We start from the raw sequence: 13,973 nt of genomic DNA, 5'->3' as shown, positions 1-13,973 counted from the left end.
TCCCCCAGGATGACGATGATGACGATGAAGACAGTGCTGACCCGGAAGACTCTGAAAATGAAGACGATGACACGGCCAGGTCTCAAACCAGCGAGAAGGAGGAGCTGGACTCAGATGGAGGTGAGCTGGGCAGCAGGCAGGCATGCACACACGCCCCCACCGCCACCCCCACCACAGCCCGGCTTCCCCATGCCTCCACCTCTTCCACCACCGCCTCCCCCACCGCCCCCAGCCCATCCAGCAGTGACTGTGCCCCCACCACCACTGCCGGCACCACCGCCCCCTGGCGTGCCGCCCCCACCCATCATGCCACCACTGCCCCCCTTCCCACCGGGCCTGTTTCCTGTGATGCAGGTGGATATGAGCCACGTGCTGGGTGGCCAGTGGGGCGGCATGCCCATGTCCTTCCAGATGCAGACGCAGATGCTGAGCCGTCTGATGACAGGCCAAGGCACCTGCCCTTACCCGCCCTTCATGGCAGCTGCTGCTGCTGCCGCCACAGCCGGGCTGCAGTTTGTCAACCTGCCCCCCTACCGGGGCCCCTTTTCCCTGGGCAATGCTGGCCCAGGCCGAGGGCAGCCTTGGCCCCCGCTGCCCAAGTTCGACCCATCGGTGCCACCTCCAGGCTACGTACCTCGGCAGGAGGACCCACACAAGGCCACGGTGGACGGTGTCCTTCTGGTGGTACTCAAGGAGCTCAAGGCCACCATGAAGCGTGACCTCAACCGCAAGATGGTGGAGGTAGTGGCCTTCCGGGCCTTCGATGAGTGGTGGGACAAGAAGGAACGCATGGCCAAGGTGGGTGCCCCCAAGGCGTGTGGGTGTGGGGTGGGAAGCCAGCCAAGCGCCTCCCCCTTGACTGCCCTGTCTACCCCCCAGCATGAAAGGTGCTGTGTGGACTGCACTATCAGTATTCCCTGAGCCATATGTGGCGTCTTAAATTTCTATTAATTGGTAACATTCATTTATTAAGATGAAATGAAATGGAAAAATTTAGTGCCTCAGTGGCACCAGCCACATTTCAAGTGCATCATAGCCATACATGGCCAGTGGCTACCATATTGGACAGAACAGATAGGGGACGTTTCCATCATCACAGAAAGTTCTAGAGGTTCTTTTAACGCCACAGCTTGGTTCAACTCAGTGTCTCTCGTGCCTTTATTTAAGTGGAGTCCTGTCTTTGCAGGACCAATGTTAGAAAAGTATACTTGTTACTTGGTTATTATTGTTAATCTCACAATTAATATAGAACCATTTTTCTCTGTATTGTTGTTGTTAAATGCTGTCAAGTTGATTCCAAGTTAGTTCCGTGTAACTGAGTAGAACAGCCCCTACGGGGTTTCCTAGGCTGCAGTCTTTACTGGAGGATCCCCCGAGCGCTTTAACCATTGCTGTCAAGGTGCTTTGCTTTTTTCTCCTTATGAAAGAACATCTTTCCTGTAATGTTCCCTCAGTCACCAAGTCCAACCTCCTTGGCCCCCTTTCTCCCTCAGAGCAGCCATAGTGATGGATTTGTATAGCCCCAGAACTTGCTTTGGGGAGTGCTCGTAAGGGTGATGAAAGCCCACTCTTGACATCAGAGTGCGTGACACCCTGTCACTGCCTCAGTTAGTGGTATGAGAAGAAACCCTGTCAAAGTGCTGAGATTCACTTAGCTGTGTGTGGTTCTACCTCATTGTACTGACCTCACCAAGTTAGTCATCATATCAAGTGAATCTCATAGGTAGTGTGTTAATAATGTAGAAAAAGAGCTGAGCCCCCGGCAAAGGACCTAAACCCCAAAACCAGAATCACTGCCATCGAGCTGTTTCCAACTCACAGTGACCCTGTAGGACAGAGGAGAACTGTCCCATAGAGTTGACAAGACTTAATTTTGATGGGAGCAGACAGCCTCGTCTTTCTTCCTCAGAGTAGCTGGTAGGTTTGAACCAGACAATGCAGTTAACAGCCCAGTGCTTAACCCACTGGGCCACCAGGACTCTTTGCAAGGTGTCGAGGGTGGATTATTTTAGTGAATTCTCACAATATCCCAAAAGACTGCGTGTCTTGGAGCTTTGGGGCCACCCCGCGTGTGCAGTGAAATAAATCTAGTAGGTGTTTCGTTTGATTGTATATTTTAACGTGTTTGGAAAATGTAACCAACCAGTTGCCAGCTTGTCATTACCCACCCATGAAGAAAGACCCAAGGTGTGTCAGGGTAGAAATGAGCTCCACAGTGTTCTCAGACCTGATCACCAGGCCTCAATCCCAAGGTAGCTCAGGGTAGACTTGAACCTCCAGCCTTTGGGTTAGCAGCAAGTGTGTTTACCATTTACAACATCCAGGGACTCCAGCAAACCAAATATTGTTGTTCAGTGCCATGGAGTTGGTTCCGTCTTACAGTGACACTGTATCAGATTTCCCAGGAGCCGGTGGTGGGTTTGAGCCGCCAGCTTCGGGGTTAGCAGCCCAGTTCTCATGCTACAGTACCACATCAGGATGCCAGCAAATCAGTGGTGGTGGGCATGTGCCCGTGGAGTTGGTTCCGACTCATGGCAATGTTGAACAGGGTTTCCAAGGCTGTAAGTCTTTAGGGGAGCAGAAAGCCTCATCTTTCTCCCATGGAATCGCAGCGTGACTCGTAACCACTATGCTACCAGAGCTGCTTTCAGCGACCAGTAGTAACTTGTAAATGACATTTTGTGGAACTCTTGGTCTCAGTGATAGAGTTGTGTGTTTATACTGTATTTCTTTTGGGTCCCAGCCTACAAAGTGTGGCAGGCAGCTGTAGGATCCCCATTTTGCAGGTGGGAAAATCAAGGGTAGGGAGGCAACATTCAGCATGAGGAGCCCCCTTGAGCCGTGTGCAGGGAACCAGTGGTGGCTATTGAGAGGCAAGTGGGTGGCACCAGCAGTAACTGCAATGACCGTCCCTTCCTCTGCCACACCCCAGGCCTCGCTGACCCCTGTGAAGTCAGGTGACAACAAGGATGAGGACCGGCCAAAGCCCAAGGACCGCATCGCCTCGTGTCTGCTGGAATCATGGGGCAAGGGGGAGGGCCTGGGCTATGAGGGCCTGGGCCTGGGCATTGGGCTGCGGGGGGCCATTCGCCTGCCCTCCTTCAAGGTCAAGAGGAAGGAGCCACCAGACACAGCCTCAGCCAGTGACCAGAAGCGACTTCGGCCATCCACCTCTGTAGATGAGGAGGATGAAGGTTTGTCCCCTGTTCCCTCGCTGAATACTGATTCTGCACCCCCTTCCACCAGCTCAGCTCTGACACCTCTTCTGTCCCCCAGAGTTGGAGCGGGACCGGGACATGACAGATACCCCCTGCGAGCTTGCCAAGCGGGACCCCAAGAGTATGGGTGTGCGTCGGCGTCCCGCACGACCCTTGGAGCTGGACAGTGGGGGAGAGGAGGATGAGAAGGAGTCACTGTCTGTGGCCTCGTCCTCATCGGCGTCTTCGTCCTCCGGTTCCTCCACAACCTCGCCCTCCTCCTCGGCCTCGGACAAGGAGGAGCAGGAGAGCACTGAGGAGGAGGAGGAGGAAGAGATGGAAGAGGAGGAAGGCCCCAGGAACCGGATCTCCTCCTCTTCATCCTCGTCCACGTCCGAGAAGGTATGCATGGTGGCGGGAGACCTTGGGCACCTGAAGTGAGGGGGCTCACCCATCCCTGACCATTTCTCTCCCCCAGGATGACGATGATGACGATGAAGACAGTGCTGACCCGGAAGACTCTGAAAATGAAGACGATGACACGGCCAGGTCTCAAACCAGCGAGAAGGAGGAGCTGGACTCAGATGGAGGTGAGCTGGGCAGCAGGCAGGCATGCACACACATGTGTATGTACCTGCACACACACAGGTGCATGTGCACATAGTGCACACAGTACACAGCGCACACACACACACTACACAGCACACACACACTACACAGCACACACATGCAGTGCACTTATACACACAGTACACATGTACACACACAGTACATAGCATGTACACACAGTATACATGCACATACACTACTCATGTACACACACAGTACACATGTGCACACTCAGTAAACATGTACATACACAGTGTACACAGCACTTGTATACACACACAGCACACATGTACACCGGTGCACCCATACTCATGAGCATGCATGTGCACACACACAGTGTACACTCACACACATATTGGAGACTTGGGGGAAACATCTGGGGCGGGGAACAACGCATGACAAAATGACCCCTCGTCTGTCCCCTGCCCAGAGGAAACAGTGAGCATCGCCACCTCCAAGGCAGATACAGAGTCATCCAGCGAGAGTTCTGAGTCCTCTGGCTTTGAATCAAGCTCTGAGTCCTCATCCTCATCCTCATCCTCGGAAGATGAAGAGGAGGTGGCAGCAGAGGAGGAAGACGAGGAGGAGGAAGAGGAGAGCATGGCTCCTCTTGCCCCCAAGGCCGTGGAAGAGGGTGTGGAAGAGTCTTCAGTGGTCACAGGAATGCCTGTGGTGGAGACCTTGGGCCCAGAAGAGGAGGTGGACATTGAAGTGGAGGACGAAGCTTCCAAGGAACCAGCTCAGATGCTGGAGGAGCTCCCCTTGCCTGTGGGTGTTGAGGACCTGTCAGGCTGCAAGGAACCCCCCGAGGAGCCAGACCTGGGCCAGGAAGGGGCTATGTCACTGTCTCCAGAGCCTGCCACTGAGATGGAGGGTCGCCTCCTGCCACCCCCCGAGCACACCCCAGGTAACCCCTGAGGCTCCCTGGGAGGGCAGCAGGGTGAATGAGCTTCAGCTTGCTTGGGTAAATCACTTAACCATCCCAGGCCTCGGTCTCCTCATCTGTAAAATGGGGCTGTTTGGGCAGGGGATTGAGTGAAATGATGCTTAATGTGTTAAATGCCTGGAACACACTCCATTAACCACTAAAGCAGAATAGTGATTTTACCATTCCTCAATGCCACTAGTACCCTAGGGTTGATCCTTGGGCCACTGGCTGCATGAGTTGCTACCAACAAAGTGAGTGAGTGGGATGGTCATTTTAGTGACAGACATGCCTCCCAGCGCCGTCATGGTGGAGCATCACAAAACAGAGTGGAGTCTCCCGCAGCAGAGCCCCGTAGAACTGTCTGCAATGGCAGGAATGCTGCACGTCTGCCCTGACCAGACTAGACCTCGTGTGCCCGAGGATTTCAGTTCCTACTATTACTTGATTGCAATTGATTTAAACTTAAATAGATCATTTCTTCAGATAGAAACCTGGGATATCTGGTAGAATTTTTTGTTGTTTGGCCAGGCAACTACAGGTCTTTTGAATGTCGACTCAGGAATTTATTGCGTGCTGATTGATCATGAAGATGCCACTGAGCCTGACAGCATTTCATTCTGTCGTACGCAGGGTCGCTATGAGTTGGAGCAATACCTTTGTGTCCCCAGGACTGATTTTGACACTGTAGATTTTGGCACAGTAGTGGTCCAAACAGAAAAATATCTGCTCCATGATGTAGTGGTTACGAGTTAGGCTGCTAATCTTATAGTAAGCATTTCAAAACTTCTATCGGTTCCGCCGGAGAAAGATGAGGCTTTCTGCTCTCCTAAAGATTTACAGCCTCAGAAACCCTGTACAGGGTCATTATGAGTCAGAACTAACTGATTCACCACTGTGACATTAATGTTCCAGGGCAGGGAGCTAGAAGAAAAGCCTCAAAGGCTCTGACAAGTCCTACAGAAAAGAAACATCTTGGGTTTTGTTTGCCCACAGAATCCACTCTTCTCAGAACACCTCTTCCCGATCCACATTCCCAGGAACGCTATTCTGAGGAGCGTATATTCAGAGGTTAGCAATCATACCTCCTTGGTCTTTCATAAGTCTACTAATGTTTACAAAGCACCTACTGTGTGCCTGCCCTGGGGCTGGATGCTAAGCAGTCTTCGATTTGTTTCACTCGGGATAGATGTCCCCAGCATTTAAAGAATCTGCAGGACTTGTAAGGGCATCAGTGGGTCGGGGGTCAGCACATAGTAAGGCAGCAGTGGTCGGGCCCTGAGAAATGTTTGAATCACTCCACTGACTGTCTGACTTTCTCCCCATTCTCTACAGAGAACGACCTGGAAGCAGAGTCCAAGCCCCCGACAATGCTGTCTTTGCCCCCTCAGCCACCATTGCCACCCTCCCGGCCACCCCGCCCACCCAGCCCACCTCCGGAGCCCGAGCTCCCAGAACCCCCACTGCCACCTGCTCCTGTGGAACCTCCCACTGAGGAGCAGCCCCCACGAACACCAGGCCTTTGTGGTAGTCTGGCCAAGTCGCAGAGCACAGAGACGGTGCCTGCTACTCCGGGCAGGGAGCCCCCACTATCCGGGGGCAGTAGCAACCTGTCTCTGAGTTCCCCTCAGGTGCCTGGCAGCCCCTTCTCTTACCCAACCCCATCCCCCAGCCTGAGCAGTGGGGGCCTCCCTCGGACTCCAGGCCGGGACTTCAGCTTCACGCCCACCTTCCCCGAGTCCAGTGGGCCATTGCTTCTGCCCGTCTGCCCCCTCCCAGCCAACCAGCGTGATGAGCGGTCTGGGCCCCTGGCCTCCTCTGTGCTCCTGGAGGCTGGCCTGACCCTTCCTCTGCCCCTGCCCTTGCCCCTGCCTTTGACTTTACCTGTGCCTGTCCTGCGGACCCCAACACGGCCACCTGCCCAGCTGCCACCCCTTCTTTCTGCCCCCTTGACGCCTTGCTCGTCCTCCAAGAGGAAGCCGGGCCGGCCCCGGCGGTCCCCACCAGCTGTGCTCTCCTTGGATGGACCCTTGGTCCGGCCGCCAGGGACTGCCCTAACCAGGGACCGTCTGCTCCTGCCAGGCCAGACACAGACCCCAGTCTTTCCCAGCACCCATGACCCCCGGGCTGTAACCCTGGACTTCCGGAACGCGGGGATCCCAGTGCCCCCTGCTCCCCTACCCCCTCAGCCCCCACTGCTCCCAGCCCCACTGCCTGTGGAACCCACCAAGCTACCCTTTAAGGAGCTTGAGAACCAGTGGCCCTCAGAGGCCATCCCCCCAGGCTCCCGGGGTCGTGACGAGGCTACCGAGGAGGACGTGGAGCTCGCCAAGGTCCGGGGGCTGTGGCGCCGGCCGCTCAAGAAACGCCATGAGGACTTGGTGGCAGGTACAACCTCGCCTGAGCTCTCGCCACCGCAGCCCCTCTTCCGGCCCCGCTCCGAGTTCGAGGAGATGACCATCCTGTATGACATTTGGAACGGGGGCATTGATGAGGAGGACATCCGCTTCCTGTGTGTCACCTATGAGCAGATGCTGCAGCAGGACAACGGCATGGACTGGCTCAACGACACGCTCTGGGTCTACCATCCTTATATCCTGCTCAGGTGCCCCAGGGCTGGGCTGCTGACCTCAAGCTTGGCAGTTCAAACCCAGTAGCCCCTCCATAGGAGAACGAGGAGGCAGCTTCAGAAACTGTTAGAGCCTCTGTGAGTCCGAATTAGTGGTGGGTGGGTTTTTTTAATATCTTGCCAAGCAGAAGCAGTAGTGTCTTTGTCCCACATGCTTGGACTCCGTCTCCCAGGCTCCAGCAGCTCTGTGGTGGTGGTAAAGGTGACAGTGAGAACGCTCTACTGAGCACTTTTGGGGGGCTCTTCTCACCCCCAAGACCCAATTTACCCCACATAGACAATATCACAGTATCCCAGTGTGGTAGTAACTTTCTCAGTGTTCGCTTCAGATTGAGGTAACTAGGGCTCAGAGAAGTTAAGTGACTTGCCAGAAGCCAAACATAGCAAGTGGTGGAGCTGGTATTGGAACCCATGAAAGTCTGCCTCCAGAGACTGGGCTGTCCTGAGGCTGAGGGCTTAGGGTTGCTGTCATTGCCCTGACACTTTCTCTGGGTAGGACTTATGTTAGCAGCATATGAAACTTCTAAGCAAAGCTGCTCATTCAGATGGCGTCATTAATACCCCCATTCTACAGATGGCGAAACTGAGGCAGAGAATGGTTAAGAAACACACCCATGGCCATACAACAAGGAAACCTTGGTGGGGCTCTGACTACTAGTAGGTTTGGTCTGAAGGTAGCATCTTGGGGGTCAGGGGCTGGCCAGCACAGTTGGCCTCCTCACTCCCCACCCCCAAGGATGGGCATAATGATAGGGAGCCAGGCCTGATGGGCCAGGTCTCACTAAGGACCCAGAAGGAACCCTTGAGTGTCTGTGTAGCCCTTGACGCATGCCCACCCACCAGCCTTTCTTCAGCCAAGAGGAAGAAGCGGGATGATGGTCTCCCGGAGCACGTGACGGGCTGTGCCCGCAGCGAGGGCTTCTACACCATTGACAAGAAGGACAAGCTCAGATACCTCAACAGCAGCCGGGCCAGCACCGATGAGCCCCCAGCTGACACCCAGGTACTGATGGGTGGTGCAAGGCACACTGGAGTCTCCTGGGGCCCGGTGGTGGGTTGGGGGGATGACAGGTGAGTAAGGGGGAAGGAAACAGGGCCTCAGGAGTCAAGGGAAGAATTGGCCCTGTGGAGAGCTACAGAGGGGCTGTAGGCAACTACACGCTGTACTGGGGACACACGCAGAGTACGTTTCCCAAAGATTCAATCATTACTTTAAAAAAAAATTGTATCATGTTTCCAGCGAACGATGATACTGCAAGTAGGTTCCATTTGAGAGTCCTGTTGTATTGCTGTAGGATAAGCACAGGACCACAAGGTTCATTTGAACTGCAAGGTTGGTGGTTCAAATCCACCAGTCTCTCCTTGAGAATCATGTACAGGGTCACTATGCTGACTCGGTACCATTTAACAACAAAGGCCCATTTGGCAATTTCTACACAAGTTACTCGGTGACATTTAGTTCGATTCCCTTCCATGCTGATTGTTCCATTTCTGACAATTCTTACTTCCCTGTCCCATTTCATTCCATACTTGTTGTTGAGAATATACATGCAAAACATACAGCAATCCCACAGCGTTACCTGTACAAGTCTGTGACATGGATGAGATTTCTGAGTGGTACAGCCCTTCTCCCGCTTCTTTCCAGAGTTGTCCCTCCCCGTTAACATGAAGCCATTTCATCCTCTAAGTACTAGTGTCAATTTGATCCTGTAAAGAAAGATCTTAAAAGAGCATAATGCTCAAGGCATAATGCTGAAGGCAGGCATTCTTCACTAGTCTAGCTAAACTGTTGCTTGGTTATAAGAAAACTCGAGGGTTATTTTCAGTTTAAGGTGTGAAGATGATCTCCAGGCAGTAGCTTCAACAGTTTATCCAATCTCCATGGGCCCCGAAAGTCTGGACTCCATAGAATCGGAAACTCTGTTCATTCATTGCTTATTTAATTCAGCAAATGTTTACTTAGAGTGTCTACTGTGTACCAGAGGAGCCCTGGTGGCACTGTAGGATAAGCATGGGATACTAACTACAAGGTCGGAAGTTCACACCCACCAAGTCACTCCTCCGGAAAAAGATGAGGTGATCTTCTCCTGTAAAGCTTTGTGGATTAGGAAACCCTGTATGTTGTGGTTGTTGAAGTACCATCGAGCCAGTTTGGACTCACGGTGCTGTTATTGTTAAGTGCCGTCAAGTCGGTTCCGACCCAAAGTGACCCTGTCTAGGGTTTCCAAGGAGGGGCTGGTGAGCTTGAACCACTGGTCGACCGTGCAGTTCAAACCAGCTTTGCAGTTTAGCTCATTAACCCACCCCTGGAATTTTCAACAGAGAGTTAAATTCCTGTTTGGTGTTGTTGGGTACTATGGAGTTGCTTCTGACTCATACAACCCCATGTGACAGAACATAAATGCCCCATGCTCCCAGAAAAAGGGCATGGGATGGCTTGGTTGTTCATTTAAGATGGGAGGAACCTCCTGAGCATGTTGGAGGCTTAGAGGGAGGTGATGATACAGGACAGAGTGGAAGCAGACAGGCCCAGAGCAAGGGAACTGGAAACGGGGTGATGGGCTGGGACTTGGGGTGGGTGCTGCCCAGGATATGTTGAGGTCAAACAGGTGGCGTGCGCCCAGGATGGATGGAGTTGGGGCCTGGCCCCTGAAGCCACTTCTTCCCAAACAGCTCCGTCCATTCATCTGTGTGTCCTTACATCTGTCCTTCTGTCCTGGCAGGGCATGAGCATCCCTGCACAGCCTCACGCCTCCACTCGAGCAGGCTCGGAGCGGCGCTCGGAGCAGCGCCGTCTTCTATCCTCCTTCACCGGCAGCTGTGACAGCGACCTGCTCAAGTTCAACCAGCTCAAGGTAGGGCTGGAACTCTGCACCCCTGGGAGGCCGGGATAGTAGTGGGACCCCCAGGGCCAGGGCTTACCCCTTCTCTCTCTCCTTCTAGTTCCGGAAGAAGAAGCTCAAATTCTGCAAGAGCCACATCCATGACTGGGGCCTGTTTGCCATGGAGCCCATTGCTGCCGATGAGATGGTCATCGAGTATGTGGGCCAGAACATCCGCCAGGTAGGTGCTGGCAGGCATGACCGGACCAGGGTGGGAAAAGGGCTGGCCCAGTCATTCCTGATGCCCATTCCTTGGCCAGGTGATCGCGGACATGCGGGAGAAGCGTTATGAGGATGAGGGCATTGGCAGCAGCTACATGTTCCGGGTGGACCATGACACCATTATCGACGCCACCAAGTGTGGCAACTTTGCCCGCTTCATCAACCACAGCTGCAACGTGAGTGCCCCCTCCTGAGTGCCAGCAGGATGGATTGAGGGTGATAGGAAGGGAGGTCGGGAGAGTGAGGCCTCATGCAAGCAGCCTGTCCTCATAGCTTCAGTTTTCCTGTCTGTCAAATGGGCATGGTGAGACTTTTGTTGCCAAGTTAAGGGCTTAATGAAGGTACTCAAAAAGTGGTTTATTCACTATGTAGGTTACTCCATAGGTCAGGCCCAGCTTTCAGGGCAGTGATTCCCAGCAAAATTTCTCTTGGGGATGGAAATGCCCCCTGAGGTGCTGCGCACTTGAACTGTGGCCGGTGCTGCAGGAGAATTGAGTTTTCCTTTCAGCCACTCGAGTCGCTGACATTTCTGTGGCCACCCGTGGTTAGTGGCAGCCATTGGAAAAAGGGCAAGTCTAGAGGGGAGGTGGGCATCGAGAATGGGGACATTGCATGCACTGAAGGACACAGCCAGCCAGGAGCAGGGGCCAGACTAGTGCTGAGGTGAATACCAAGTGGCTGTGAGGTCAGGCTTGGTATTGCCACTTACTAAGGGATTTCAGGTAGTTATTTATGTTTCCTCACTTGGAAAACTGTATCACCACTCAGAGAGGGATCTCAGGGAATGAATATTTCCTAACCTGGAAAACCTCAGACACCAGCAGACCTGTGCAGGTTGTGGGGAGCACTGAACGGGCCAGGTGTGCAGGCTCTTCACACGTGCTGACAGATGACAAGTTCTCAGCACAGGTTAGATCCTGTGCTGTGATCTGACCACTGTTACCTGCCCCAGGGCGGCCCCTAATGGCCCTCAACGCTCTGTGACTATGATGGTGTTGAGGGATGAGCAGGTGGGTGCCCTGGGGAAGCAGTGACTGATACCCTAGGGCAGCGAGGAGGAGGAGGGCAGTGTGGCTGGAGTGGAGAGCTCTAGGGCCAGGTAAGAGAACGAGGTCGGTAGATGAGGCAGCCAGCTTGCTCAGCCATGTTGTAGGCTGAGGTGAGGAGCAGACAAGTTGTACTTCTCAAAGCCAAAGCAGTGGGGTTTGAGCTGTGGTATAACAGGGTCTTCTGTCGTATCCAAGAGGTTTCCCTGGCTGTGGGATTTTCTCGGGGTAAGTAGAAATAGGGACAAGTAGGCAGAGAACAGAGCGGTCCTTTGGAGTGCTCGCTGGGCTTGGTCATGCGTGACCTGCAGCTCATGCTCACCCCTGGGGTTTGGGACCTGCGTGGGTGGTGCTGCATTCCGGCAGAGAAGTTCCGGTATGCAGGTGTGATGTAGTGAGGCCAGGACAGCCTCGAAGCTGCCTGAGGGAGTATGGAGCAGGCAATTCGATTTATGAGTCGAGTGGGGAACAGCAAACTTATTCAGTAATGGAGTAAACATTTCTGGTTCTGTGCACCTGAACAACAGCAGGTTCGGATTCTATGCGAATAAGGGGCACAGCTGTGTGCTAATAAAACTTGATTTACAGAAGCAGGCAGCTGGGGGCAGGAGTTGGCTGACCCCTAGTCCTGAGCTAGGAAGGGAGGTCTAGGCTGCAAATAAGAGTCTGAGTGTCCTCTGCAGTGGAAACGGAAAGCCTGAAAGGAACTTGTCGCTGCTGTCGTTGTTGACATCCTGGTCAGGCAGATGGGAAACCGAGACCTGGAGCAGTAACATGGGCATAGATTTGAGGGGGCCGTGGTGGCAGAGGGTCTGCGTGGAGCTGGCAGCTCACTGTCCCCTCCCTGCCTGCAGCCCAACTGCTATGCCAAGGTGATCACAGTGGAATCCCAGAAGAAGATCGTCATCTATTCGAAGCAGCACATCAGCGTCAACGAGGAAATCACCTACGACTACAAGTTCCCCATCGAAGACGTCAAGATCCCTTGCCTCTGTGGCTCCGAGAACTGCCGGGGAACCCTCAACTAGGCCCCCGCCGGTGCCAGACATCAAGGATGTTAGCCGCCCCTGGGGCCTCATGCAGAACCCCTAGGCCAGGCCCACCGCCACCCCATTTCAGGTGCTGTCCCTCCCCCAGCGGCCATGTCAGGGCCCGGCGCCCCACAACACTACCCCAGGACCCCCACACTTCCTGCCCTGGCAGTGGGAAAGGGCTTCTCCATCTGTCCCCCTGTTTTTAGACATGCTCCTTGCAGGGTGTAAGTTTGACTCCCATTTCCTCTTCTCACCTGTCTCTCCATCTCTCTCGCCTCCTGTCTTCTTCTCTTCCCCATCTTTACCCTCAGCCCCTTCCTGTGAATGCTGCTACGTTGTATTGTCTTCTCTTTATTTTCTTCTTCATCCTAAGAAAAGACTTTAACCGTTGAAATGTGAAGGGGGAATCAAAGAGAGGGACCTCTGGCGGGCGGGGGTGGCGGAGTCAGGTGCTAAGAGGGAAGAGGAAGAGTGGACAAGAGTCGGAGGTGGCTTTGACCTCAGAACACTACGTGCCTGAAGGCCTCACCCAGCCCCAGAATCAGTGAGGAAGGGACCCCACACCTTTCCCAGGTCCCCTCCAAAGGTCTGTCCTTCCCCATCACTCTGGGGGCGCCACTTCTCCAAGCAGACCCTGGGCGGCAGGACTGGTCCCAGGCAGGAATTGCCTTTCGAGGCTCCCCCTGTTACCCCAATCCCTGCCATGTCCCCAAACCTTGGGTTCAATGTTTACTTTCTCATTCGAATGCCAGCAATGACAGAGCCCCCCAGAGGCCCCCTGCGGGTGAGAGCCACTGGGTCTGTGCTCCCCCCCTTCTACCCCCACCCCCCACCCCCGCCTTTACCCAGGCTCATGGAGGGGCTCCCAGGGCAGGCGGTAGGGGGCCCCAGCTCCACCATTACGGCTTGTCTGACCGTGTGGGGCATTTCTTTTCCATTTTATAAGCTTCACCTACTCACCCTCTACTGCACCCCGCTTTACCCCACCATCAATCCCTCACCCCAAGATGGCCAGCGGATATTTATTTTAGGGGTGTACAGCTTATTTCTTTTAGAGAAAGGAAAAATCTAGACAAGATTTTAAAACACAAATCTCCGTTTTCTTTTCTTTTTATCAACCTCTCTTACCCTCCCACCCCCACCTTCTTCAGGGTTTATTTCCATGGATTTTTCTTCTTCTTTTTTTTTTTTGGTGCGTGTATAAAATCAAAACGAAGGGAAAAAGTTAAGTTTTAGAAGTTCAGAACCAACTTCTGTATACAGGCTGCCACAGAGGACTCTCTCGAGAACGTTGTTTCTTGTGGAAACATGTGGGGAAACTTTTTTTGCTCCTTTCTTTGTATGTACTTCCAAAAAATGAGACACACACACACACACAAAGACGAGTCCCCCGCACCCCAAAAGGCAGCGCAGGCGTGTAAATAAAGAC

General features: G+C 53.7%; 1 protein-coding gene across 1 annotated transcript in view; it reads left to right on the top strand.

The window, feature by feature from the left end:
- SETD1B (SET domain containing 1B) overlaps nt 1–12,538 on the top strand; it is a 22,291-nt gene extending 9,753 nt beyond the window's left edge. The window contains exons 7-18 of the mRNA XM_006865491.1: nt 9–798; nt 2,933–3,194; nt 3,277–3,419; nt 3,495–3,548; nt 3,679–3,787; nt 4,237–4,713; nt 6,067–7,323; nt 8,197–8,363; nt 10,084–10,215; nt 10,304–10,423; nt 10,503–10,640; nt 12,365–12,538. Of these exons, the coding sequence (XP_006865553.1) occupies nt 9–798; nt 2,933–3,194; nt 3,277–3,419; nt 3,495–3,548; nt 3,679–3,787; nt 4,237–4,713; nt 6,067–7,323; nt 8,197–8,363; nt 10,084–10,215; nt 10,304–10,423; nt 10,503–10,640; nt 12,365–12,538 (3,823 nt within the window). The remainder of the gene's footprint in view (nt 1–8; nt 799–2,932; nt 3,195–3,276; nt 3,420–3,494; nt 3,549–3,678; nt 3,788–4,236; nt 4,714–6,066; nt 7,324–8,196; nt 8,364–10,083; nt 10,216–10,303; nt 10,424–10,502; nt 10,641–12,364) is intronic.
- The last annotated feature ends 1,435 nt before the right edge of the window (nt 12,539–13,973 follow it).

This window comes from Chrysochloris asiatica, unplaced genomic scaffold, assembly GCF_000296735.1.
Source record: "Chrysochloris asiatica unplaced genomic scaffold, ChrAsi1.0 scaffold00078, whole genome shotgun sequence".
Taxonomy (NCBI): domain Eukaryota; kingdom Metazoa; phylum Chordata; class Mammalia; order Afrosoricida; family Chrysochloridae; genus Chrysochloris; species Chrysochloris asiatica.
This window is presented reverse-complemented; position numbering and strand designations above follow the sequence as displayed.